Source organism: Plasmodium vivax, chromosome 5 (genome assembly GCF_000002415.2).
Source record: "Plasmodium vivax chromosome 5, whole genome shotgun sequence".
NCBI classification, from domain to species: Eukaryota; Apicomplexa; class Aconoidasida; order Haemosporida; family Plasmodiidae; genus Plasmodium; species Plasmodium vivax.
The window spans coordinates 703,690-728,048 of NC_009910.1; the positions used below are offsets into that span (position 1 = coordinate 703,690).

Consider the following 24,359-nt stretch of genomic DNA (forward strand, 5'->3'; position numbering starts at 1 on the left):
GGGTAAGCGGTGGAAGCGGTGCAAATGACGCGGGGAACGCGTTGCAGAGCTGTCTACGCACCACGTCAGCCGTACGCAGCCATTTCGTCGTTTCACCAATTTGGTAACTGATCGCCCGTTTTTTTTCACACGCTTCTTTTTCTTCATCTTCTTCGTCTTCTTTTTTTTTTTTTTTTTTTTTCCGTTTTTTTTTTGTGTACTCGTGTGCCCACCCTCGATGACGCCCAACTTGTTGCCACCCCGCAACCTGCCTTAAATGCCCTACCCCCGAGTGGCTGAAGCGCGTAGGGGAGTTCGTAGTCGCGCCACATATAAAACAGCCTGATCGCACACGCGCTGTGTTACCTGCGCGGGGAGAAGCGCCGACGAAATGGGGACGGCACAGGTAAGGTGATACTGACTGGTTAGTAGGTACCATGCCCAACGAGAGCTTCTTCACAAGTTATTCGGCGCTGTAATGGAATGGGCTGCCAATAAACGTGTGTATGTAAGGGGGGGAAAGAGAAAACCCATCGAATGGAGGCAAGCGGGAGATGACGACGACCTCCCGTAAGGTGGTCTTCCTCCATCACACGAGTGGGAATATGGGAATGCAAAACAACAGATATGCATGACTTCCACATAGGTCGGTTTCTTCGCAAAGGTAGACCATTTGGGAACGTTCCCCCGTCCAAGCAGCGCCGTCAACAATTTTTCTGCCAAGCAGAGGCGTTAAAAAGGGGCCTGTTGTGCTCCGTACCCATGTGTGGAAGGCCCCACCGCGGTTTGCTGCACCGGTTTGCGGCAGCGCTTCGCCATTGTAGCTGCCACGAAAGGAGTTGCAAAGTGCCCCCTCTGTGAAAAAAATATTCCTAAATTGGGCCAAGTTTGATATCGTCCCATTTTGGCTGTTTTTTTTTTTCACCTGCACAGGTCAGCAAAAAAAAAAAAAAAAAAAAAAAAAAAAAAAAGAAACAGCCATTCTCTTACATACAACCTCTTCCATACATACAGCTCCTTTCATACACATAGCCGCTTTCAAACTGGCACAACCCCCTGCCTATCGCGCATCCTGAGGACTTCACCATTTCAGGGTGGCCCCTTGGCCTATTTCCCAAGGACCGCTGCATGCTGAACCGCACTCTCACCATGTCACGGCGAAGCACCGCCCCCGGTGAAGCTCCTTTTTCCCGCCTGAACGGTAGGAAGTTTTAGCGGAAAGGGAGGGAGCAAAGGAGGGGAAAAGAAGTCATGTAAAGAAAAACCAATTAACGAAAAGGCAAACACGACCAACTGGCGAGAAAAGCGAAATGCGGCAGTGAAACCGTTGGGGGGAATTCCAACCGAGGCGCGGCAGGCAGTAGAACAGGAAGCGCAATCGGGATAAGAAGCCGGCGCAGACGCGAGCGAAGACGCACATGTACACTTTCACGTGCGCTTTCACGTATTCATGCACGGGTGTGTGGGGGCAGGCAGCTCTGCGGCACGAAGCCGAGCATTTCAGGGAAGCCCCCAACCCTCACGACCAAGCTAACCTGTTAGAGAGCGCCTTAAAATGGTTGGGAAGGGGCACTGCTGGAGCGCCGCTACATGCCTGTGCTGCCTCGTTCTAGTGTCCATATGCAGTGGCGTCAAACTGAGCAGGTACCAGTGTGATAGGGCCCCGAGGAGAAGTTGCCTCCTGGACGTATCGGCCGGCGGGATGCCGCGCAGGCTACGCAAGGGGGAGGGCGGGCCAATCAAGGGGTGCAGCAAAGCAGATGAGTTGAGCAACGCATATGAGTGCAGTAAAGCAGATAAGTTTAGCAGCACAGATAAGTTCAGCAGCGCAGGTGGGGCCCCCCCCCCCGACCGGTGGAACATCCTAGTCAGCTGCTACGACCAGTGGGACGCCTTCCGCAAGCGCTTCCTCCTGACGGTGGGCGAAAAGCAGTGTGTGCGGGACGTTAAGAAGCAGATCGAAGGGGCCCACGGAATCCCCGTGTCCTTGCAGCAAATTCTGTACCAAGGAAAAAAGCTAAATGATGACGTGGTGATAAAACAACTAGCCAAAGGAATAAAAATTAATCTTTTAAATGTAACCCTCGTGACGATGCTGCCGCATATCTTTCCCTCGAGTGAAAACAACTCAGCCAATGAATGGGAAAAAAAAAAAAAAAAAAAAAAAAAAAAAAAACAGCTAAAACAAAAAATCAAATATTTTAGCTACCTGGTTCTCCTCGAGGAATATAAAAACCTGCTAAACCATTTGGACCAAAACAATTACGTCGTTTCTGAGGAGGACATCGCTCACTCGTTCAATGCATTTTGCAAAAAGTTTCCCCAAATGGTACACTCCAAGGGGGTAAGCTTGGACAAGATAAAGGAAGAAATAGAGGAGCTGCGCCACGTAGATAGAAAAAAGCTGCTGCTTCGTTTGGGCGTGGACTTTCCTCTAATGAGTAATCTGCTGGTCCACAGACTCAAGGAGCTTATCAGCCTGTATTACCTAGGCGATGTAAAATCTGTGGTTAAATTTTCCCTGTTTTTTTTTATCCTTTATAAATACGCCAACTATCCCCCTCGTGTGAAGCGGCTCTTCCTCTTCCTGTCCGTTTGCTTCCTCTTGGCTCCGTGCAAGGCGGTGTACATGCTCCTCCACTTTTCCTTTTTTTTCGTTCCCCGGGGGGTGCTTTTTCCGGGTGAGCGGCGGAGCGGCGTAGCTGCGTAGCGGTGGAGTCTGTCATGAGCGGCGTAGCGGTGGAGTCTGCCATGAACGGCTGAGTTGCACCGCTCCTTCGCTGCTTCACCACACCGCTACATCGACACACCGCTGCTTGGCCACACCGAGCTAATGCGTGCCTCCCCCTTCCGCTCCCCCCCGCAGGCCTCACGAACATCCTGTCCGCCTCCTACCAGCAGATCCTCCTGTGTCAGTAGCGAGGGCGCAAGGAGTGGAAGAACAAACATAGCAGCGGAAGAAGTAGCGAACGGGGCAGAAATATAGTGGAGAACATAGCCTCGAACGAAGGAGGGGCAGACTCATTTCAGCCCGTCCCCCATTCGGCATCCATCACCTTGGGCGTTTCAGCGGCCCAACCTTCACGCTAAAGCTGGCGCATGTACGCTGAGGGAACCCCGCACGGGAAAAACAACAAATGGGAAGGGAGGAACTTGGAAAGTTGCTCCATCCGTTTTTACCACGCTGGGAAGTTGTTCCTATGTTAATATTTTTTTTTTTTTTTTTTTTTTTTTCTTCTCCTCCCCGCATGATCGCATATACACAATGAACAGCTAAAGCCGTACGTTTGTTTTTCGGCCCCTCGTGTCAGTGTCAACTTGGTCAAAGGTATAGGCGTCGGTTTTTTCACCCGTTCGCCATCAAGTGATGTTTCCCCCCTTGGGAGTTTTCCAAAAAGGGGCGACGTCAACGCACGTGTTTTATGGCTACACGGTTTGGGTTTACCCCTTCACGTTTTTAATTTGCCCTGTTGGTGGGGTGCGTCAGGTTAGTTTAACCAGTCCGCTTGGCGCGCCAAGGGGGCGATGCGAACCGCCTGAACGCAATCCCCGCGACATCGTGAGGAAAAGAGTTTCCCAAAAAATCCCCTGCCCCGTTGCCGAGAGGTGACTGCGTAGCGCGGCGGTAAGAAGGGGCGACCCCGCGTTGTTCACCGGGTGCCCATTTGGCTATTCCGTTCTTTCGCCGTTCCTTTGCCGTTCCTTTGCCACTCCATTTGCCGCTTCCTCCCCGATTGGGAATTCTTTTTTTTTTTCCAACAAAACGAGCGCCGCTTATCAACGCAATTTAGCTAACTGTTCAACCATTTGGCCCTACCATGTGGTGAAAAAAAAAAAAAAATAAATAAATAAATTGCTCAGAGGAAAACAAAGCAAAAGTAACTTGGCGAAGGGAACTTTACCATCCGCAAGAGATAAATCCCTTTGGGCAGTCACACGTAATTACCCCTTTGAGGTTAAGCATATGCATACGAATGCGTTTGTATATGCGTAGGAAAAAGCTGCTTGCCGTAAGAGAGACTTCTAACCCCTCTGCTGCTGCGTCAGCAACGCCAAGATGATACAAACAGGTAGCCACGCCGTCCCTAGATGGGTAGTTCCCACCGCGTGGCACCGCGTGGCACCGCGTGCCAAGTGAAGTGGCCTAATCGGGGAGAGAGAGACTAACGAACGGGGATGGAGAGGTTGACGCGATGAGAGGATCCCATGATAGCGCAGTTGCATGGGAATCCCCCCCCCGGTTGATCTTTTTTGCCTTTTTTTAAACCTTCCATGTGCTACGTATCACCTACCGCTTGCTCTTCCCCCCCCCCCGCAGAGAGGAAAAACTGGGTGGACATCGACGTAGAAGATGAAGAGTCGCAGAATGAAAATGAAAACAGTAAGTTCAGGGGATGTAAAAAAAAAAAAAAAAAAAAAAAAAAAAAAAAATGTGCACATGACGGTTTAGTGGCTTTCCCTTTGTAGTGACTACTCAACCTTCCAATGATTACTCCCCTGTTTGTTTCTTTTTTCTTCTTTCCTCCCCCCCCCTTTTTAGAAAAAAAATGGGAAGACATAGACGCAGATGACGATCTGGAGAGCAACAAAAAGTTGTCCTATTTCACCAACTACGAAAATGGGATCAAAGTGGTCACCAAGTATTCGGAGAACCTGAAGAAGCAGACGGTGAAGGTGGGGCCTGTGCTGCGCTAAATGATTGTTGCGTAGGCTAAGCAGCTTGCCCAGTGTGCTCTACCATTTGCTTCCTTCCTCCTACCCAGTGTGCTCCACCATTTGCACCCTTCCTCCTACCCCTTCCCCCCCTCCGGCAGGTCACCAAGAAAATAAAAGAAGTGGTCATCAAGAAAAAACTCAACAAGGAAATCAACAACAGGCTGAACTTGAAGAACTTCAACATCGACACGGTAAGGAGTGGAGCGGAATTGGAGCGGAGCGGAATGCGAAGCGGAGTGGAATGCGAAGCGGAGTGGAATGCGAAGCGGAGTGGAGTGAAGCGGAGTGGAGTGAAGCGCGGACTAGCCATTCCATCGCTCCCTCAACCGCCCTTTAACCCTCCTTTAACCGCTCTCTCAACCGCTTGTTTAACCGCAGTGCAGCTCCGTGATAGTGGAGCCGACGGACGTGGTGAACATCGAAGTGCCCAAGAACAACCTCCTGGACTTCCTCAAGGGGACGGAATACGACTACCTCTTCACCGAGCAGGCCGACAAGACTGCCAAGGACTTGAAGAACAGATTCAAAATATTTAAGGATGAGGATGTGGAGGTGCGCGCGGACGAGGTGGTCACACACGCGGTGGTCACACACGCGGTGGTCACACGGGAGAGGTGGTGCACCCCATCCGTTCACTTCTCCCTTCCGTTAACTTCTCCCCTCCGTTCACTTCTCCCTTCCGTTAACTTCTCCCCTCCGTTCACTTCTCAACCCCTTCCACTTCTCCACCCCCCTGCAGGAAGTCAAGCCGGAGGACCCCAACAAACTGGCCGCCAAGAGAGACATGCTGTTCTATCGATCACACGTAGGTGTCTTCTTCCCATGTGGTGACCCCCCTGTGTTGCATCCACCCATCTGTTTACCTACATACGTACGTACGTACATACGTACATGCATATATACCTACCGATTTATTTATTTTTTTTTTTCCCCCCCCGAAGGACACCCAAAACAAGGAGTGCACCGTGCGCGTGACGAACCTCAGCGAAGACGTCAACGAAAGCGAGCTGTCCAACCTCTTTGGAAGAGTTGGCCAAATTTCGAGGATGTTCCTGGCCAAGCACAAGTAGGGGGAAGCCAGCGCGGAAGCGAAGCTGAAGCGGGCGTGGATATGCACACACACATGCTCATACGGATACGCATATGCATACACATGCTCATACGCATATGCACACGTATATGCATGCTAATTCACCTTGCCAATTTCGCCTTTTTTTTCTCCCCAGGGAAACGCAAAACTCGAAGGGATTCGCCTTCATCACTTATTCCAATAGGGAAGAAGCGAAGAGGGCCATCGAGAAGTTGAATAGGCACGGGTTTGAAAACCTGTTGCTCAGCGTAAGTGGAAATGGAAGGAGCGAGGGCAGTCAGCACGCAGTCGCGGCGAGTGCAATCTGCACAATCGGTGTGTTGACTGCACTCGCCGCGCTCGCCGCGCTCACCGCACTCACCGCACTCACCGCGACTGGTGTGCTTGTTGCCGCCTCCTTCCAATCGGATGCCGCTGATCATTTTTTTTTTTTTTTTTGCGCAGGTGGAATGGGCCAAGCCGTCCAACCGATGAGGAGACGACTCCCCGCGCTGTAGTTTTGTGGGCAGTATTAGCGGCACTTTCATGGGCAGTTTTACCGAGCAGCTTCGTCGGCAGTATTACGCTGCCGCTCCCTTCTCTGCTTCGTTTTTTTTTTTTCTACTTTAAAAGATCAACGCAGTTTAACTTGTACTGACTGTTATTTTCAATTAAATTGTAGTTCACGCCGAGGCAGTACCTGTGGGGGGAGGCGGTGAGTGGAGAGCGGTGAGTGGAGAGCGGTGAGTGGAGAGCCGCGGACGGGTGAGCACTTAACGAATGAACTGGCTAACCCTCTCCCGCGCGCTTACCACTCGAGGAGGTAAATCTCCTCCGGGCTGACCACCCGGAAGCGCCGCTTCAAGTCCTCCCAGTAGGCCCTCAAGTCGCTGAAGCTGTTCCCGTACTGCATGTTGTGGATGGCCACCAGCAGGTCCACGAAGTTGTTGTCTGGAGGGGGGGAAGTGAAGAGGAAGGGGAAGATGAGAAAAGAAAACAAAAGAGAGAGAAAGAGAAAAAAATGCCTGACCATAGGGAGGAAACCCTACCGTAATAATCGTAGAGATAGACGATCCTCCTCTTGGGTGTTTGGAACATACCGCTGAAGTAGGCGCCCACCCCCCAGTCGCTGGCCTTCCTCTGCGGTGGCTGTTCCTCCCCAGTGGGGGTTCCCTTAAAGTATTTCTTTGCTCCTTTGAACGCGGCCGAGATGATTTCCGATGCTTTGGTGGTGACCTCACTGGCTGGGGTGTCCTCCTTCGTCTGCTCTGGGTTTGGCGTAGGGGCGCTTCCCTCGCTGAGGATCCTCCCCGCATCGGCTTCTTTCCTCCCCACATCTGCCTCTTTCCTCCCCGCGTCTGGCTCCTGCCTTACCGCGTCCGCCCGCTTATCTCCTTCCAAAGAATTCAAATAGGAAGTCATGTAGCAAATTTTGTTCTTCGCTTCGCTCTTCTTCATGAAGGAGGCGACTTCTGCGTAGAGCTGCGTAGGGGAGTGATGGGTGAGGGGTAAGCTGCTCCGCGAAAGTGAAGCCACAGTGTGGTAAGGTAGCTCTCCTCCCACTAGGCGGCGCCGTGCTAACTCAACTCTCCCCCATGTGGCTCCCTGTTAACTCAACTCTCCCCCATGTGGCTCCCTGTTAACTCAACTCTCCCCTATGTGGCTCCCTGTTAACTCAACTCTCCCCTATGTGGCTCCCTGTTAACTCTCCTCTGTGTGACTCACCCTGGCCTCGGGGACGCTATACGGGTTGGTAACAAAGGAGTAGTTAACTTCGCTGAGGATGAAGTCCTTCTGCCGGATGTCCGCGTCGGTCGTCTTGAGGTAAAAGGGTCGGTACAAGTCCAGTATGTTCCTCTCGCACTTCATCTTATTGTTGTGCTTTGCAAAGGAGAGGATCTGCATGGGGTGGTCGTCTAGGTCCTTTATTTTCTCGAGGGGGTCCTTCCCTGCGTTTTCCTGGTTGTGCCTCTCCAGCTCCTCGTTCATGCTGTTCCTCAGGGCCTCCTTCCGCACCTTGTGCGTTAAGACGTCGAAGGGGAATTTCCCTAAGAGGGGAAGGAAAGCGGCGAAGCGGTGAAGCAAATTGTATGCTGAAGCGGTGTGGTGTGGCGAAGCGGTGTGGTGGGACAACCAAGTAAAGGGCCCCTACGATGCGCACCCGCGTTGCTACTCCGCGTCGCTACTCCGCTCCTCTTCGCCGCCGCTTCACTCGCCACTCCTCAACCCACCCGTGAAGACGTAATGCCTGGCGCCGCTGACACTGGGGAGGAAGCGGACCTGGCTCTCGTACTTATAGTTGAACAAGTCCAGGTGGCCGCACAGGTGGCTGTTGCCAAAATAATTCTTGAAAATGTAAAAAAAGGCAAAATAGGAAGTGGTGCAGAACAAAATGAAGACAAAGAGAGCCTTCAGGAATTCCCCAATGGCATACCGCTTGTTCATTTTTAACTCGCTCAGCGAATTGCTGCTTGAGTCGTCCGTCAGCGTCTGCGTGAAAAACTGGCTGCTAAACAACTTCTTCAGGTTCTTCCGGTCGATTTTAATCGTCCGTATGTTTGCGTCGCCCTTGCAGGTTTGGTTAGCAGTGGTGTTAGCGGCTGGCTGGTTAGCGGCTGGCTGATTCGCAGCTGGCTGGTTAGCGGCTGACTGATTCGCAGCTGGCTGCTCCCCCTCCGGGGCCACCTCCTCCTCAAAGTTAAATTCGTTGTCCAGACTCCTATACACATTCTTCACTTCCCCCCTGGAGCCCCTCTTATTCTTCCCATCCGATATTTCGAAGTTTTCCATTTTCTGCAGAAAAGGAGAGTCGTCTATTTTTTTTTCTGCCATTGGGGGGGGGAGGGGCTGCGTCAAAGGGGGAGAGACAAAATGTGGGAAAAGATGGGCGGAGGTGAAGCGGAGAGACAAAATTTGGGAAAAGATGGGCGAAGGTGAAGCGGTCCTTCCGGGGGGGGTAACTCAAGGGTTGTTCTCAGCACCCTCTGGGGAAGCCCCTTTGGAAAAAAAAGAAAAAAAAAAAAAAAAAAAAAAATAATAATAATATAAGAAAATAAATAAAATAAATAATAAACGAAATAAGATCGCTAAAAAGGTTTTCCCTTCAATCTGCTCTCAACTGTGTGCAGGTCAAGCGGCTGCGAGTTGACAATCTGTTTTGCTCCTCCCCTGGGTGTGTTCATTTCAGGGGGGCTTCCCTTCCGGGTGTGCTCCTCCCGCCGAGGCTTCGGGGTTCATTCCGCCCGGTTCTGCTCGGTTTTGCCATGACCACCCCGAGTGGTGCATCTAAACTGCGGGGCAAGACAATCCGGGGAGGGCGAAAAAAGGGACTCCGCCCAACTCCCAAGAGGTGGCACAAAGGAGTTCATCGCATCAGGGGGGGAGGAGAAAAGCCTTCCTAAATCAACTTAAATTTGGCTTCAAAAAAAAAACACTTCTCCCTCTTTTAGTGGCTGGAAAAATGCTGCTAATCTAATTGGGGGAGGAAAAAAAAAAAAGGAGGACAACTCTGAGGCGTCATGTATACACCCCCGTGTGTACGTGCGCATTGCCATGGGTGCTCTGTGCTGGTCGGAAAGGGAAAACCCAAGTGTGAAGCGCTTTGGGGGAAGGCCCAGCAGAATGGGCAATATTAAGGGGGGCAATAAATGCGGTCAATTTGGAAGGCGGCACATTGCCTATTCGGAGTTCGCAAAAAAGGGGAGGCCTTACAGGCACACTTTGGAAAAAAAAAAAAAAAAAAGAAAAAAAAAAGAAAATATAGAAAAAAAAGAAAAGAAAGAAAATAAAGAAAATAACAGTTTAAGTGAACCCCTATTTTTTTGTTTTTTTTTTCTTTCCCACTTGGTAGAGCAGAGTTGAGTTCCCTTTCGCGAGCTGCTCTTTTCCACCCTGTCGGCATATCTACAGGGGGATCCCACCTTGACGCGATTGCACAGGTGAGCGATTTAGCGGTGATCGGTTACATAGCGCAGCTTAGCGGTAACGTTGGCGGAAGAAGCATACGGCCTCCCCACCACGAGCAGCTTCTCTACGACGCGAACCAACCATGGCGGGGAACGACGGACAGGTGCGGGCCCTGGGGAAGGCAGAAATCGATGAGCTCATTGGCAACTCCCTCAAATCCGGGGACACGGAGGGGCACCCCTACTTTTTGCAACAGAACAATATATATTGGGAAACGGGCCACCGCACGTACATCCCCTTTTTCCACTTCCTCATTCACAAATACACCAACAAGATAGTGGACGACCAGGTGGGCCCCGCGCGGCGCGCCGCAGCGCAGCGAAGCTAAGTGAAGCGAAGCGCAGGATACACCGCTTCACATGATACACCGCCGCTTCGCCGCTTCACCGCTTCACCGCAGATCCGGAAGTTCACCAAGAGCGTGCGGAGCGTGCACCACACCCCCTTCGTGTTTCACAAGGATGGCTACTTCAGAAACTACTACGCAGACCCGGACGTCAACATGGTTTTCCATTTAAAGAAGAGCCCCAATTTTGTCTTTAACTCCACGGGCACGCTAAACTCCTACAGCCTGCTCGAGGGCAACTGCTCGTATGACAAACCTACGCACATTTTCAACCAAGTGGTTATGAGTGCCTTTAAAATGGATTTGAAGAACGTCCTGGAGGGTGCAGGGCAGGGGGAGGGCGGTTGAGCGGAGAGAAGGCGCTGTGCGGGGGGAAGACGACTGAGCCCCGTAAGGGCAGAGAACCGTCACAGGGGGAGGCGTATCCCCTCCCCTTTGGCGAACAACAATTGAATTTGCTCCTTTTAGAAAGGACGCAACCCCTTCCTCTTCCTCCCCCTACACACCCAAAGGTGGCACAGCGCACACTACTGCGACACCCATATACATAGTAGTTTTTTTTTTTTTTTTTTTTTTTTTTTTTTTTTCCAACTTTCCCGTTCGCCCCTTTGCGTTAACAACTGACTGGCCACTCCCCACCGAGTGGCGTTTCCCTCTTATGGGCGTTGCCCCTGTGGTGTAATTTTTGCGTAAAGTGAGATCCGCGTTGGGAGAGGCGGCGCCCCGCTCTGTCACTGCAAACGTCACTGCAATGGTCGCAGCAAACGTCGCTGCAGTGGTAACACCAAACGCTACACTAAGGGGGAGGCCCTTGAGCGTGCCGCCACCCCTCTGCCACTGGTGTGCGCCGCTCCCCGCGCGCGGTGCCCTAGCGGAGGTGTCGCAAACTCATTTACAGGAGCAATTTTTCAAGCGCCCCGCAGGCACGGCACAGCACGGCACCGCACTTGGCAGGGAAAAGCGCGCGTGCGAAGGAGCGAACGAAGGAGTGAAGAAGTGAAAAACGAACGAAGGAGCGAAAAGGTGAAGAAACGAACAAACGAGCACACTCACCTGACCATCTTGTGACCATCTTGTGACCATCTGCTGACCACCTCCCGACGAGCGCCCCGCGCAACTAACAGAAGGCACTTCCAGTAAGAAGCAGCACTGCTGGGAAGAAGCATCCCTGCCAGCAAGCGCACACAAGTCAGCCCCCCCCAGTAGCGGCTTCTCCTTTTGCTGCTTCTCCTTTTGCGGCCCCCCCGCTGAGCCACGATGCGGGGCTACAACCTGGTGAGCAAACTAAACCTCGGGAAGAGCCTCGGGAAGAGCCTGCGGGCTAATCTGCAGACGAATCTGCAGGCGAATCTGCAGGCGAGGCGAACCTTCAGCGAAGGCGCGAGCGCAGAAAAGGGGAAACACACAAAGGAGGGAAAGGCCAAGTACATCCTCTGCACAGCAGTCACATCCGTCGCGCTCTCAGTCGCCCTGACCTATGCCTACGAAAATTATGTGCTCTACAGATGGAATCATAAATATGATTACTCGTACAATCCGCATATGAAAGTCATTGAGACTAAGTTGAAAGAGAAAAAGGAAGGGAAGAGAGAAAAAAAACACGTAGCAAAAAATATAATCCTTGTGAGACATGGGCAGTATGTAAGGAAAAACAAAAGTGATGAAAGTGCAAAGAAGCTGACCAAGGAGGGTTGCAAGCAAGCAGAACTGACGGGGAAAAAGCTAAAGGAAATTTTAAATGAAAAAAAAATTAGTGTAATATATCATTCCGATTTAATTAGAGCAAAAGAAACGGCAGAAATTATTAGCAAATATTTTCCGAACGCTAAATTGGTTAATGACCCTAACTTGAATGAAGGTACTCCTTATATGCCTGACCCGATTCCTAGGAGCTCCAAATTTGATAGCAATAGAATCCGTGTAGACAGTAAAAGAATTAATAAAGCGTATGAGAGTTACTTTTACCAGCCGCCTGGGGAGGAAGATGAGTACCAGTTGGTAATTTGCCATGGGAATGTCATTCGGTATTTCCTGTGTAGGGCTCTGCAGCTTCCTTTGTTTGCTTGGCTGCGCTTCTCCAGCTACAACTGCGGGATTACTTGGCTCGTTTTGGACGACGAGGGCTCCGTCGTCCTCCGCGAGTTCGGCTCCGTTGCGCACCTCCCCTTCGACAGCGTCACCTACTTTTGAGGCGGCGCGGTAGCGGCGGAGCGAAGCGGCGGAGGTGGCACCGGAGGTGGTACCGAAGGTAGCACGGACATGTCAGCGGAAGCGGCACCGAAGGTAGCACGGACGTGTCAGCAGAAGCGGCACCGGAGGTAGCACGGACATGTCAGCGGAAGCGGCACCGAAGGTAGCACGGACGTGTCAGCAGAAGCGGCACCGGAGGTAGCACGGACATGTCAGCGGAAGCGGCACCGAAGGTAGCACGGACGTGTCAGCAGAAGCGGCACCGGAGGTAGCACGCGGGACAAGCGCTTCCTGCCCCCCATGTTCACACCCCACGGAAGGGGCTCCCTTTTTTTGTGCCCCTTCCCCATGTGCTGGGCGCAACTGATCGAAGAAGAAAACACCGCTAGGCGGGCGTGCCCACGTGCATTCCACGCAAAAGCAAACTTCCCCGTGAAAATGAAATAGATTTACAATGGCAGTTAGTTTGGAGGGAGGTGGCACCTCCGTGCGGGAAGACGCGCAAAAAAAAGAGGCTTGAGTGGGCGGCCAAGTGGGGTCGAAGTGGTCCAAGTGGGGTCGAAGTGGTCCAAGTGGGGTCGAAGTGGTCCAAGTGGGGTCGAAGTGGTCCAAGTGGGGTCGAAGTGGTCCAAGTGGGGTCGAAGTGGCCGCCTCTCCAAATGGCCGCCTCTCCAAATGGCCGCCTCTCCAAATGGCCGCCCTTCTCCTATACGTTGTAAAACTCGTAATCGCGGAGCTGCTTCCTCACATGGGTGCGGTAGCCCTGCTCGAAGTCGTTGGCCGTGATGATGTACCTGTTCTTGCGAATGGCCTGCATGCCGGCCTCCTGCGCAATGGCGGCAATGTCGGCGGCGCTTATCTTATCGGTGCGCACCACGAAGTTCTCAATGTTAACATCGCTGCTGACATTCATCTTGCTAATGATGGTTTGGAAAATGAGTCTCTTTTGTTTCCTATCGGGGAGAGGAAACTCAATTTTTCTGTCTAATCTCCCTGGTCTCAACAGAGCAGGATCTAAGGTATCTGCCCTGTTAGTTGCCATGATGACTTTCACATTGGTAGATTTATCAAAGCCATCCATTTGATTTAATAATTCTAGGAGGATTCTCTGCACCTCTCTGTCTGCCCCTGTTTGTGCATCAAATCTCTTCGTCGCTATTGCATCTACTTCATCTATAAAAATAATAGACGGGGAGTTTTCTCTGGCTAGTCTGAATACATCTCTAACCATTCTGGGACCTTCTCCTAAATATTTCTGCACAAATTCGGAACCCACAACCCCAATGAAGGTAACTTGTGTCTCATTCGCTACCGCCTTAACAAGCATCGTCTTCCCAGTACCTGGGGGGCCATATATTAAAATCCCCATGGGGGGTTCAATCCCAATTTTTTCATATAATTCTGGGCTTTTTAGAGGCAATTCTACGGCTTCTCTCATTTCCTGCTTCTGCGTATCTAGTCCTCCCAAATCTGTGTACTTTACATTTGGTCTCTCACTCACTTGTAGGAGCTGTATGCTGCTGTCCGATTCGGACGGCAGGATATTAACGATCGAATGGCTGTGTCTATGCAACGCCACGCTAACTGATGGCTTCAAGTCCTCCTTATTCAGAGTGGAAAGAATCCTCACGTAGTAGTTTGAGCCCGCCGTGCTACTCACGATCCCGTAGTTGCTGTCAATGATGTCCAGGAACTGCCCGATGATCAGCGGCACGCTCTGTATGCGCTTTATTTCGTTCTTCGACCGGATCAGCTCCCTCTTCAGGTTTTTGTGCTCCTCCTTGATGTACTCCTCCTGGGGGGGGAGCGTGGACGGGATGATGAAGCAGATATGCAATGACGAAGCAGATATGCTGTGGTAAAGCAACTATGGGGAGCGGCGCGGATTGCGGATGTTTCACGCGCACCCCCAACGGTGCAGACCGCCGGGTAGGGACACCCCCCTCGAGGGGCGTTCGCCCAGTGGGCGCTTGCACCCACCTGTATGTTCAGCACGTCAATCTGCTTCTTCAAAATTTTCAACTTAATGTAGTAGTCCTCCTCCTTCAGGTACTTGCTAATGTTATCCATTCTTCTCTTTTTTTTTTTTTTTTTTAACCGTTTGCGTTTCTCTTGGCTACTTGGTCGAGCGCTTCTTTCGGGACATCCTTTCCGGGGGGGGAGCCGCAGCAACGCAGCAAAGGGGTGCTTCGCCAAAGGGTGCTTCGTCAACGGCTGCTTCGTCAACGGCTGCTTCGTCAACGGCCGCTTCGCCAAAGCCTGCTTCTTCTTTTTTTTTTTTTGTTCTCCTGTGGCAGTCCTTCTGAAGAGTTCCCCAGAAGGGCGTCAAATCGAAATGGTGAAAAAGAGAGAAAAAAAAAAAACCAAAAGAGAATTAACAGCGAATTAAAAGCGAACTAAACGTTAACAATTCAGCAAAGGCGTGGCAATGTGTGCCCCGTTCGCGGCGCGTTCCGTTTGGCTGGCGGGAAAAGGGAAGGAATAAAGCGGCAAAGGGGGAAGCGGCAAAGGGGGAAGCGGCAAAGGGGGAAGCGGCAAAGGGGGAAGCGGCAAAGGGGGGAAGCGGTGAAGGGGAAAGCGGCGAAGTGAGGAGTGCCAAGTGCAAAGAACAATATGACACGTGCCAAGTGAGAAGCGCCAAGAGCGAAACAAATCCCCGCGCCCCCGCCGCACTCGCCCATCTCATGTACACTCTGTGCATACAAAAACGCGCCAGGGGCCAACCGTTCTCGGCCGCGCGAAATTTCACCAGCAAGGGGAAAAAATGAAAAAGAAGAGGAGGACCTTTCTGTTTACACCTCACCAGTTTTGCAGTCCGGCCATTCGCCGCTTCATTTTTGCAGTTCGGCCATTTGCCGCTTCACCCGACCGACGGCACATCCGCTTACGGAGAGTACGCGCGAACGCAGTTGCCTGGTGCTACCGCAGAGTGCGCATATATATGCACATATATGTATGCCTACACTTGTGACGCATTCGCGAGGTTGCTACGTTTCTGCAACTTTCCGGCAACTTTCCCGCTACCTTCCTGCAACTTTCACCGTGGCACACGCGAAAGGACAGGCGGAACTGCCCGAGGCGGTGCTGCTCCCCCCGCCCCCCAGTTTTGTCATCAGGACTAACACCCACGCGGAAGCGCAGAATTGTTTCCTCGCCACTGGCGATCACTTACCCTTTCGGAGCAAATCTGATTAACGAATTTTAAAAAAAGTTTTTAGGGAAACGTGAAAAGGAGGAGGGAACGCATTGTGGAGTTTTCTTTTCTTCTTTTCTTCTTACACGATGGGGAGTGAATCATAAAATGCATATTAAAAAAAAAAAAAAAAAAATCAATACATTAATACGTTAACACGTTAATACGTTAATACATTAATACGTTATTTTATTATTATTTATTTTTTTTTTTTTGGTGGTCCTGCTCCCCCCCCCCCCCCCCATACACATGTATTTCCCCGCGCGACCTGATGTAGCCCCCCCTGAGGGAGAAAAACCCAGTGTGTTGCTTCCACACAACGGAGAGGGTGAATAAGATCCTCTTGCGAGGAAGTGGAGCGATGGAGGGTGATCTCCCCTCCCGCATTATCACGCCATGTCGGCCACACAAGAGCCGCTCTTCAAATGGTTGATGACGTAGTTGTATGCCTCCTCAATGCAGTCCGTAAGGAAAATGGAATCTAGATCCTCTTGAGAAATAAGCCCATAGTCAGCTAGCTTCTTAAAATTGAGAATGCTAGACCAAAAGTCTTTTCCAAAAAGAATGATGGGCACATTCCTCTTAAACTTCTTACACTGCTTCAGGGTGAGGATCTCCATCAGCTCATCTAAAGTTCCGAACCCCCCTGGGAGGATTATAAAAGCTAGGGATAAATAAACTAGCCAAAATTTTCTAGTAAAAAAATAATGAAATTTGAAAGATAAATTCTGATCTACATATTGATTGGCTCCTTTTTCAAATGGCAGAGAAACCATAAAGCCTAGGGATCTCCCATTGGCTTCTCTGCTCCCTTTATTTGCTGCCTCCATAAAACCAGGACCCCCCCCAGTACAAATCGCAACGGTGAAATTGTTTGGATTTTTCTCCCCTTTCTTATTTGGCAAAAAGCTATGTACCTTTGGCAAATGGGTCGAAATGTTATTCACTGCCTTTTGCCCTTCCTCCGTCCCAAAAAATAAAGTCAGCCGTTTGGAAAGCTCATATATTTTTACGTAATAATCTGTGGTCCATTTTAATTTGTGTAATTTTTCTAAGTCTTTTTTTACCCTTTCATATTCGGCCACCTCCATAGCTGTTAATGGTATGCTCTTTGTTATTAGGTCATTCAATTTGGAGAGTTTTTTTTCCAATTTTTTTTTTCTTGATTGGTATTTTTCATTACTTAACGATCTGGAGGAGCCAAAAACGACCACTGTGAAAAATATTCCTTCATCTCGTAGTGCGTCTTGGACTCCCACAAATTCGGATACTATTCGAACCAGCCTGGCACCCTTCCCGTTGATAAAATTGCTTTTGTTGTAGATCTCTTTCACTTCCACTTGGCCGTCGTCACTTTCTTCTGTATCGCTTTTTAAAATTTGACCCTCTTCTTTCATTTCCTCCTCCTCTTGCGGCGTTTCTGCCGTCCCCACGGGTCCCGGAGCCCCCAGGGGGTCCATTCCCCCCACTGTGCCCATAGCCTCAATCGTTTGCATTTTGCCCTCAGCTTCGCCCGCTACAGCGTCTGCAATTTCGTCTGCTATTGCGTCTGCTATTGCGTCTGCTATTGCGTCTGCTATTGTGTCTGCTATTTTGCCGTGCTGCTTTATTTTTTCCCCCTCTTTGGCATCTTTTCGCTAATTTTTCACTCAAAATTGAGCTCCCCCCAGGTGTGGTAAAAAAATTGTGGGAAACGACGGTGTTCGCGGCGCGAGGTGCTCGACGTGTGCTACGCGTATGTAGCGTGTAGATGCAGTATGCTCCTACACTTGTGTGTTTTTTTTTTTTTTTTTCCCCCTTTGTTCCAAATTTTAACTCCTTTCTCGTGTGAACTACTCCCCCGGGGTGAGAAAAAAAAAAATGCTCGTCGAAGGGGAATACCGCTTGGGTAACATTAAACTCATTCACGCATGCGCACAAACGTACGAACGGAATGTAAAATGATCACCAGATGCTCAAAAATTTTGAGGTGGAAAATGTCAATTTGTTTAGTTCAACTGCTATATAAATGCATGCAACAGCGTGGCACAATTTTAAAAAAAATAGAATACAGTTATGTGACAACTCTGTGGTGGTATTTTTTTTTTTTTCTTTTTTCCTTTTTCCAACTTTTTTACCTGAAAAATTTCCCTTGTAAGAAAAGCAGTATGCGTAATGTGATATGCACCTGTGTGTTGTCGCGTACAAATACGCACCTTTTCGCCTGAATGTTCCTGTTTTGCGAAAAAAAAAAAAAAAAAATACGTAAACGCAGTAAAGGGGCAAAAGTACGCATAAGTGCGCGAAAGTACGCAAAGGTATGCAAAGGTATGCAGAAGTATGCAAAGGTACGCAAAACTATGCAAAGGTATGCAAAGGTACGCAAAACTATGCAAAGGTATGCAAAGGTACGCAAAACTATGCAAAGGTACGCAAAACTATGCAAAGGTATGCAAAGGTACGCAAAACTATGCAAAGGTACGCAAAACTATGCAAAGGTATGCAAAACTATGCAAAGTTACGCAAAAGTACGCAAAGTACGCATAAACACGCACGGCTGCGCGTGACTGCGCGAAAATGCGCAAAACTGCATGACCTGTTCAGGCGAATATGTTACCTTTAAAATGAATTTACCAACTGGCTGTTCATTTTGGCTGTTTTCTTTTCTTGGCCGCTGAGAATTTACGTTCATTTTGCGGTTTCTCCCCTGTTCGTGTGAACGCCATTTTTATGGGCATTTTTTTGTGAATTTTTTTGTTAGTTTTTTTGTGATTTTTTTTCCCTATTTTTCTGCACACGGATTGAGAGAATACACATTTAGGGGGAATGATACAAATTGGGCAGTAGCTGCCACCTTTTTGCTTTAACAAATGTGCAGCTTGACTAGCTAGTTTGCTTCCTGGTTAACCGGTTGACTGAATGGCCCGTCAACTGGTTACCCCAAGGGCTGCCACAACTGCCTAGCCAGTCCTTTTTTTCGTTGCTGTCGTTGTTGTTTCGCTTCTGCGGCAGTCTGCAAAGCGGTGTATTTTATATTTTTTTTTTTTTTTTTTTTTTTGCTTCCCTTTGGCATGCCTCAAATGTGCGTACCTGTCCGCACCGCACTGCATCACGACACACTCCCTCACAATGAGTGCATGGGCACATTTACACGTCGCTGCTTTCTGGTGAAGATTCCCCCGGGTGGAACCCCTCACTAGGTGTAGTAATGTATGAAAAAAAAGGGGGAAACAGAACAAATCGCGAAAATTAACTTCTAAGCTTCTCCATGCGCAGGAGTTATGCTCCCCTTTATAGGAACAGAATTGGAGCAGCGCGGAGAGAACTCACCCCCTGTGGCATAACGGTGGAATGTTTTCCCCGTCTTTGCTTATATACGTTGTGCTAGATAGAAGGAACAGCTTAAAATTATATCTCTTCATGTGATCGCGTCTGGGCGTAGGTGCGCCATTCGACGACGCTAAGAAGGGGCACGCAAATTGAAACGCCTCATTTGTGAAAGCGCAGAGGGGGGGACAACCGCACAGGTGGTGCATGGGTGGTTTATCTGTGTGGTGATCTACGTGCCCAACCCTCCTGATTAAGTTTTTTCTTTTTTTTCTCTTTTTTCTTTTTTTTCTCTTTTTTCTTTTTTTTTCCCCAAATAAGCCGCCCCCCAGGCGCGATGCAAAATGTGAATGTCTGCGTGGGAGACGATAGAGGCCACTCTTCATTAAGCGGATAAAAGGAGGGCTACATACGTGTAAATATATATAAAGAGGGGAGTTACCATTTGCAGGGGAAGGTGTGTACCCCTGTATCGCCCCCCTCCCCCGCAGGTACACACCTACAATCACCCAGGATAATGTTCTTGAAAGAGGCGGGCGGCAGACGTTTATCCCTCGCACCGCTGTTGTGTTTGCTTTTAACGGTATGTCTGCTTAACCCCTGTGGAGGGAAACACTCCAGGGGGATTTACACCCCCGGTGCAGCAAAGGTGCCGCTTGAGTTGACCGCTCCCCCCCCACGGGGAATAGCAAAGTGGGGAGGAAGCGCAGGAGGGGGGGGAAGAAGATGGAGAAGAGGGAGGCGGCATGTCGATTGGTACCCCCACTTTCTAAGCAACGCAAATATAGGGGAGAAAAAAAAGGGGAGGTCCATTCGGATAAACAGCAGAAAGTGTAGTGGGTACCGAAATACCAGAGAGGGGAAAAACGAAATGATAAGAAAAATAAAAAGAATTTTAAAAGTAACAAAACTGCTAATACAGTTAAACAGTTTCAAGTTAACTCCAAACATGAGGATGGATTTGTTGATAAATCTGCCCAGACCACATGTACGTGTTCATATGGTAAAGAACACTTTAATGAAGCTAGCTGTGGAGAACACTCCTTTTGAAGCCATCGTGCCCCACCTCAAGGAGAGCAACACTTATATGTTTATTATGAATGAGAATTACATAGCCTTTACTCTGTATGGAAATAAGGCATTCAGTTCTATGTACAAGGAATACAAAATGAACAATTTTATAAAGGTGTCTGTTTATGAGAATACGATTTTGAGCAAAAGTGAAACGGAAAATTTGGTTAATTTAAGAACACACGGATTTTACTTTGGGCAAGTGGTGAGCAAGCTCGTCCGGCTGATTGGGGACATCCCGCGCTCCATCATGCAGGTCCCCGCGTCCATCGCGCGCGGCATTTATTTGCACGCGCAGAGGGGCGCGCGCGAGGGGCAGTGACTGCCGTGCGAAGCGGCCGTGCGGAGCCGCCACACAAAGCCGCTATACGAAGCTGCCATGCAAATTCGCTACACAACGGTGCGCTTCACCCTGCGTGCCTTTTTCCGCGCTGTGGAAGACCTTCACTCATGGACTACAACTTCTGGCGTGGGACACGAACACAATCAACGGGGTGCCCGCAGCTTTGCTGCCCTTCTACATATACAGCGCGTACGGTTGTGCACACGGTGGGGGGGAAGGCGGAGGATGGAGGCGGACGGGTGGCAGAGACGCACAGGTGGCAGAGACGCACAGGTGGCAGAGACGCACAGGTGGTGGCGGCATACGGATGGGCGTGGACACCCATGTGGCCATCTTGAACGCCGCGCGCGAGGGAAATTCCGCCAAAAAAAATCCGCTCAGATCCTCTTGTACAAGTGGATGTACGCCGTGTCCTTGCCCTTGTTCGCGTCGCACAGGCCAATCTTGTTGTCGTTGTATACGTACCACCTGGGGAAAACAAAAAAAAAAAAAAAAAAAAAAAAAAAAATATACATATATGTATATATATGTATATACATTTACATAATAAATTATCTTCCGCTCCACGTTCAGCTGACTCCTCTCAGCGCGGGGCCCTACTGAGAACCGTCCTTTATGTAGCAGATGTAGTGGCCCGAGTTGGCGTTGCTTCCCATGTGCACGATGGACGCGACGAGTTCGTAGTTGGCTGCGGGGAGGAGGGGCGGTGCAAATGGTCAGGGGGGTGGTGCAGATGGTCAGGGGGGGAAGGCTGAGGTGTGGAATGATTACGCGTGTGGAATGCTCGCAGGTGTGGGTCGCTCAAAGGGGGACCCCTTATCGAACCGCTGCTCGGCCGCTGCTCGGCCGCTGCTCGACCGCTTCTCAGATGGCCTACCCAAGCCGTCCTCGCACTTGTTCCGGTTGACGATCGCGGCGCACTTGCTCTCCGTGAGGGCGTCCAGATTGGAAAAGATGTAGTCAATCGACTTCTGCAAGTCGTTTTTGTTTATGAGGAGGGAGGCCATGGCCACGTTTTTGTTGACGCCCATGCTGACGATGGAATTTAAGTTTTCCGAATTGACGTCCGTCCCCTGGCTGATTTCTTGAAGGTCCAGCTCCACCGAGTCTTCCCCGTAGATGTACGAAATGCAGTTGTTCACATTTTTCACTTTGACCTTTTTGATGGCCTCCAACACTTTTTCCTTTTCAAACCCGAGGTCTAGCAGGGAGTCCAAGAGATCCTTATGCTGTTGCATGATGTGCTCTTCGTTGCTTTTCCCGGAATGGGAAGCACCAGTGGAGTTCTTCCCTTGTCCTTCCGCATACCCACTGGAGTTATCCCCCCCAGGGGTACTCTTCTCCGATCGCATGAACTCCAAATTGATGTATTCATCTGTCTGCACGGGGATGTTTATCTTCTTAGCGCTCCAATTCTCATCTGCGTAGAATCTTTTAATGTGAATAAAGAGGTACGGAGGGAAGCTCTTAAATTTGATATCCTTTTGAGCCAAGATTTTCCTTTTTTTCTCCTCACTGTAGTACTCCTCAATGTGATCCTTTTTTATAAAATGGTTGAGACAGTCTAGCAGCGTCACTTGCGGGGGGGACGCAGGTGAACTCTCTGCTTCTAAACTTTTCAAAAGGGCACTATCAAGGGGGATGTCCAGGGAGAGGATGTTGTTGTGGAAGGAGCTCTTGCTCAGGTTATACTCATCGCTCACAATGGTTTGGTCCATTTCGAAGGTGAAGAGGTTGAAAATGGATTTCTCACTTTTCTGCTGCTCCTCCCCGTCGCTAACTCCGCCGCTACCTCCGCTTCCATTGTTGCTCTTCTTAAATTTGTCCTCCTTTTCGGGCGCCCCCCCCTGCTCGACGCTCTCCAGCTGGTCGATTTTCCTCTTATTGGAGTTGCTCCCGTTTAGCAGCCTCTGAAAAATGACATTTTCATTTTCAATCAGCTCATTCAGGAGGTAAGTTAAAAACTCGAAGATGTCCTGCTGGTTGTTGTTGCAGAAGGGGTTCCCCTTTTGATTTAAACACGTTCGAAACATTGACGGGTTGATGCTCACACAGTCCTCTTCGTCCACATCGCTGTCGTAGGTTACTTCCACATTTCTCTCCTGACATTCTTCTTTAAATTTTTTTATATAATTTTTTTTCTTGCTAATGTAATCTCCTTTATAAATCATGCAGCACAGTTTGGCATACTGAATGAACAAATCATGGTGCGTCTTCGTTTTAGGGTTTAGGGTTAGGAGGAAGTCGAATTGGTTGCCTATATACCTGTAGCTGACCTCTTTGATGGAGAGGAACACTTGCAAGGCGCAATTCATGTAGCATGTATTTCCTAAATTGAGGAACCCAACCTTTCCCTCTTTACATACCAGCTGTGTATCCCTATCCAGTATAGACGAAAAATTTATATTTTGATTTTCTTTTATTTCTTTCTCCAAGGTTGTAACTTCCGTTTTGTTCAAACTGGTTATGTTAATTCCTAGGTTCTTCAGATGCACATCTATGTAGGGATCTATTACACTATCATTTTCATCATCTGCGTAGGAGAACACATCTGCTTCTCCCTCCTTGGTGATGGTTCCTAGTTTAACAACCAGGGGGTACTTCTTTCCACTGTCGTAGAAATGCTTTAATGCTGCTCCTTCTTCATTGTTGAGGCAGCCCCCTCCGTAATTGAATATTTTCCTCCCGCACCCAATGTACCCATCGGATAGGTTCAGCCATATGTTTTTCTTCGCTTTGCAGACGGCACACTCGAGGTTTTCATTTTTGATGGTAATGTTCGGTAGCTGCACAAGGTCCTTTGCGTATTTGCTCTCCTTTATTTCGTTCACCCACTTGTTGGGGCTCTCCTTCTTCAGCTCATTCTTGTGACTGATTATGCTCTGGCAAATGCTTTTTACTCGCTCGTCTTCCACCTCGTCTAGGTTGATATACAGGTTGGCCTCCACATCATACAGGGCATACTCGCAGTGGTACTCATACACCCTGGTTTCCTTGAAGCCTCCTTCCACGTTCAGCGTCAGGTTTTTTATTTCGCTTTTTTCTATCTTGTCCAGCAGTTTTTTTTTCTTCTTCACATTCAGGTAGAACCTCCCTGCGTGGCTGCTACCTGCGTGGCTGCTGCCTGCGTGGCTGCTACCTGCGTGGCTGCCCGGGCCCTCGCCGCCGCCCTGCTGCGCGCGGCTGTAGTTGTACTTGAGGCACTTGAGGCTGAAGCTCTCGAAGGAAACCAGGTCCACGAACACGCCCTCGTCGAAGATGTCCTTGAGGCCGCTAAGGGGGGGAAGCGGTGGGCAGAGAGGTGGTCACACGGATGGGCAAAGAGGTGGGCAAAGAAATGGGCAAACGGATGTCAAATGCACCCCCTTGCGCACGCGCATACTCCGCGCATACTCCATGCATGCGCTACACATGCGCCACACATGCGCCACACATGCACACAGCGCGGCTTACGTCACGCTGCACTCGTCCAAGTAGATCACGTCATCCTTCGACGGCTCGCGGATGCTCGCCGAAATGGAGGCCACAACGCTTTTAATGTCCGCCATGCTTATTCTCCTCGCAGTTGGCGTATCCTCCGGGGGCGCGGAAAAAAGGAAAAAAAAAAAAAAAAAAAAAAAGAAGAAAAAGAAGAAAAAGAAGAAAAAGAAGAAAAAGAAGAAAAAGAAGAAAAAGAAGAAAAAGAAGAAGAAGGAGTGTTCCTTTTCTGGGGCAAAGGGCAACTCGCGCGGCACACTTCCCTTAACGCTATCGTTTCGATGGCACTCTGCTTTTGGCTATCCGTTTCGACTGCAGAATGTTTGGAATGTTTTTCCTTTTTCTTCCCGAGCGGAGGTGTTCTTTCCTCACACGTTTAGCTTTGCGTACCAAGTGGGAAAAATGAAGGGAATGGGATGAGGGGAATGAGTTGAAGTGAATAGGTTAAAGTGTATGGGTTGAGGGGAATGGGTTAAAGTGTATGGGTTGAGGGGAATGGGTTAAAGTGTATGGGTTGAGGGGAATGAGTTGAAGGGTATAAGTTGAGGGTATAAGTTGAGGGTATAAGTTGAAGGGTATAAGTTGAAGGGTATAAGTTGAAGGGTATAAGTTGAAGGAAATGAGTTGAAGTGGAATGAAAGAAATGGAATTAAAGGGGAAAAAAAGGTGAGCTATAAAAAGATGGCTATAAAAAGATGGCTAT

At 49.6% G+C, this 24,359-nt stretch overlaps 8 protein-coding genes across 8 annotated transcripts, besides 2 other annotated features; 4 read left to right on the forward strand and 4 right to left on the reverse strand.

Moving 5' to 3' along the window:
- Positions 1 to 1,534: 1,534 nt before the first annotated feature.
- On the forward strand, positions 1,535 to 3,186 carry PVX_089620 (hypothetical protein, conserved; the record flags this gene model as incomplete). The annotated part of the gene is made up of 2 exons (XM_001614964.1): positions 1,535 to 2,660; positions 2,846 to 3,186. 2 exons carry the CDS (start codon positions 1,535 to 1,537, stop codon positions 2,896 to 2,898), a joined length of 1,179 nt encoding a protein of 392 aa, XP_001615014.1. The 3' UTR covers positions 2,899 to 3,186.
- Positions 3,187 to 3,697: 511 nt separating this feature from the next.
- Positions 3,698 to 6,259, forward strand: PVX_089625 (eukaryotic translation initiation factor 3 subunit 4, putative; the record flags this gene model as incomplete). The annotated part of the gene is made up of 9 exons (XM_001614965.1): positions 3,698 to 4,049; positions 4,298 to 4,360; positions 4,520 to 4,653; positions 4,794 to 4,886; positions 5,074 to 5,247; positions 5,435 to 5,500; positions 5,637 to 5,761; positions 5,922 to 6,033; positions 6,230 to 6,259. Exons 1-9 carry the CDS (start codon positions 4,037 to 4,039, stop codon positions 6,257 to 6,259), a joined length of 810 nt encoding a protein of 269 aa, XP_001615015.1. The 5' UTR covers positions 3,698 to 4,036.
- A 126-nt stretch (positions 6,260 to 6,385) lies between these two features.
- PVX_089630 (hypothetical protein, conserved) lies at positions 6,386 to 8,554 on the reverse strand (the record flags this gene model as incomplete). Its single annotated transcript, XM_001614966.1, has 5 exons — positions 6,386 to 6,464; positions 6,577 to 6,715; positions 6,814 to 7,246; positions 7,490 to 7,812; positions 7,996 to 8,554. 5 exons carry the CDS (start codon positions 8,552 to 8,554, stop codon positions 6,386 to 6,388), a joined length of 1,533 nt encoding a protein of 510 aa, XP_001615016.1.
- A 2,505-nt stretch (positions 8,555 to 11,059) lies between these two features.
- PVX_089635 (phosphoglycerate mutase, putative) lies at positions 11,060 to 12,266 on the forward strand (the record flags this gene model as incomplete). Its single annotated transcript, XM_001614967.1, has 1 exon — positions 11,060 to 12,266. Exon 1 carries the CDS (start codon positions 11,334 to 11,336, stop codon positions 12,264 to 12,266), a length of 933 nt encoding a protein of 310 aa, XP_001615017.1. The 5' UTR covers positions 11,060 to 11,333.
- Positions 12,267 to 12,972: 706 nt separating this feature from the next.
- On the reverse strand, positions 12,973 to 14,505 carry PVX_089640 (26S protease regulatory subunit 6B homolog, putative; the record flags this gene model as incomplete). Its single annotated transcript, XM_001614968.1, has 2 exons — positions 14,247 to 14,505; positions 12,973 to 14,061 (listed from the first exon to the last, which is right to left on the reverse strand). Exons 1-2 carry the CDS (start codon positions 14,334 to 14,336, stop codon positions 12,973 to 12,975), a joined length of 1,179 nt encoding a protein of 392 aa, XP_001615018.1. The 5' UTR covers positions 14,337 to 14,505.
- A 1,140-nt stretch (positions 14,506 to 15,645) lies between these two features.
- Positions 15,646 to 15,669: a microsatellite.
- A 179-nt stretch (positions 15,670 to 15,848) lies between these two features.
- Positions 15,849 to 18,420, reverse strand: PVX_089645 (hypothetical protein, conserved; the record flags this gene model as incomplete). The annotated part of the gene is made up of 2 exons (XM_001614969.1): positions 18,056 to 18,420; positions 15,849 to 17,672 (listed from the first exon to the last, which is right to left on the reverse strand). The coding sequence occupies exon 2, from the start codon at positions 16,953 to 16,955 to the stop codon at positions 15,849 to 15,851; it is 1,107 nt and encodes a 368-aa protein (XP_001615019.1). The 5' UTR covers positions 16,956 to 17,672; positions 18,056 to 18,420.
- A 1,216-nt stretch (positions 18,421 to 19,636) lies between these two features.
- PVX_089650 (ribosomal protein l10, putative) lies at positions 19,637 to 20,325 on the forward strand (the record flags this gene model as incomplete). Its single annotated transcript, XM_001614970.1, has 1 exon — positions 19,637 to 20,325. The coding sequence occupies one exon, from the start codon at positions 19,637 to 19,639 to the stop codon at positions 20,156 to 20,158; it is 522 nt and encodes a 173-aa protein (XP_001615020.1). The 3' UTR covers positions 20,159 to 20,325.
- Positions 20,326 to 20,556: 231 nt separating this feature from the next.
- On the reverse strand, positions 20,557 to 23,727 carry PVX_089655 (ubiquitin carboxyl-terminal hydrolase a, putative; the record flags this gene model as incomplete). The annotated part of the gene is made up of 4 exons (XM_001614971.1): positions 20,557 to 20,647; positions 20,780 to 20,867; positions 21,057 to 23,452; positions 23,633 to 23,727. The coding sequence occupies 4 exons, from the start codon at positions 23,725 to 23,727 to the stop codon at positions 20,557 to 20,559; spliced, it is 2,670 nt and encodes an 889-aa protein (XP_001615021.1).
- Positions 23,720 to 23,742: a microsatellite.
- Positions 23,743 to 24,359: the final 617 nt, after the last annotated feature.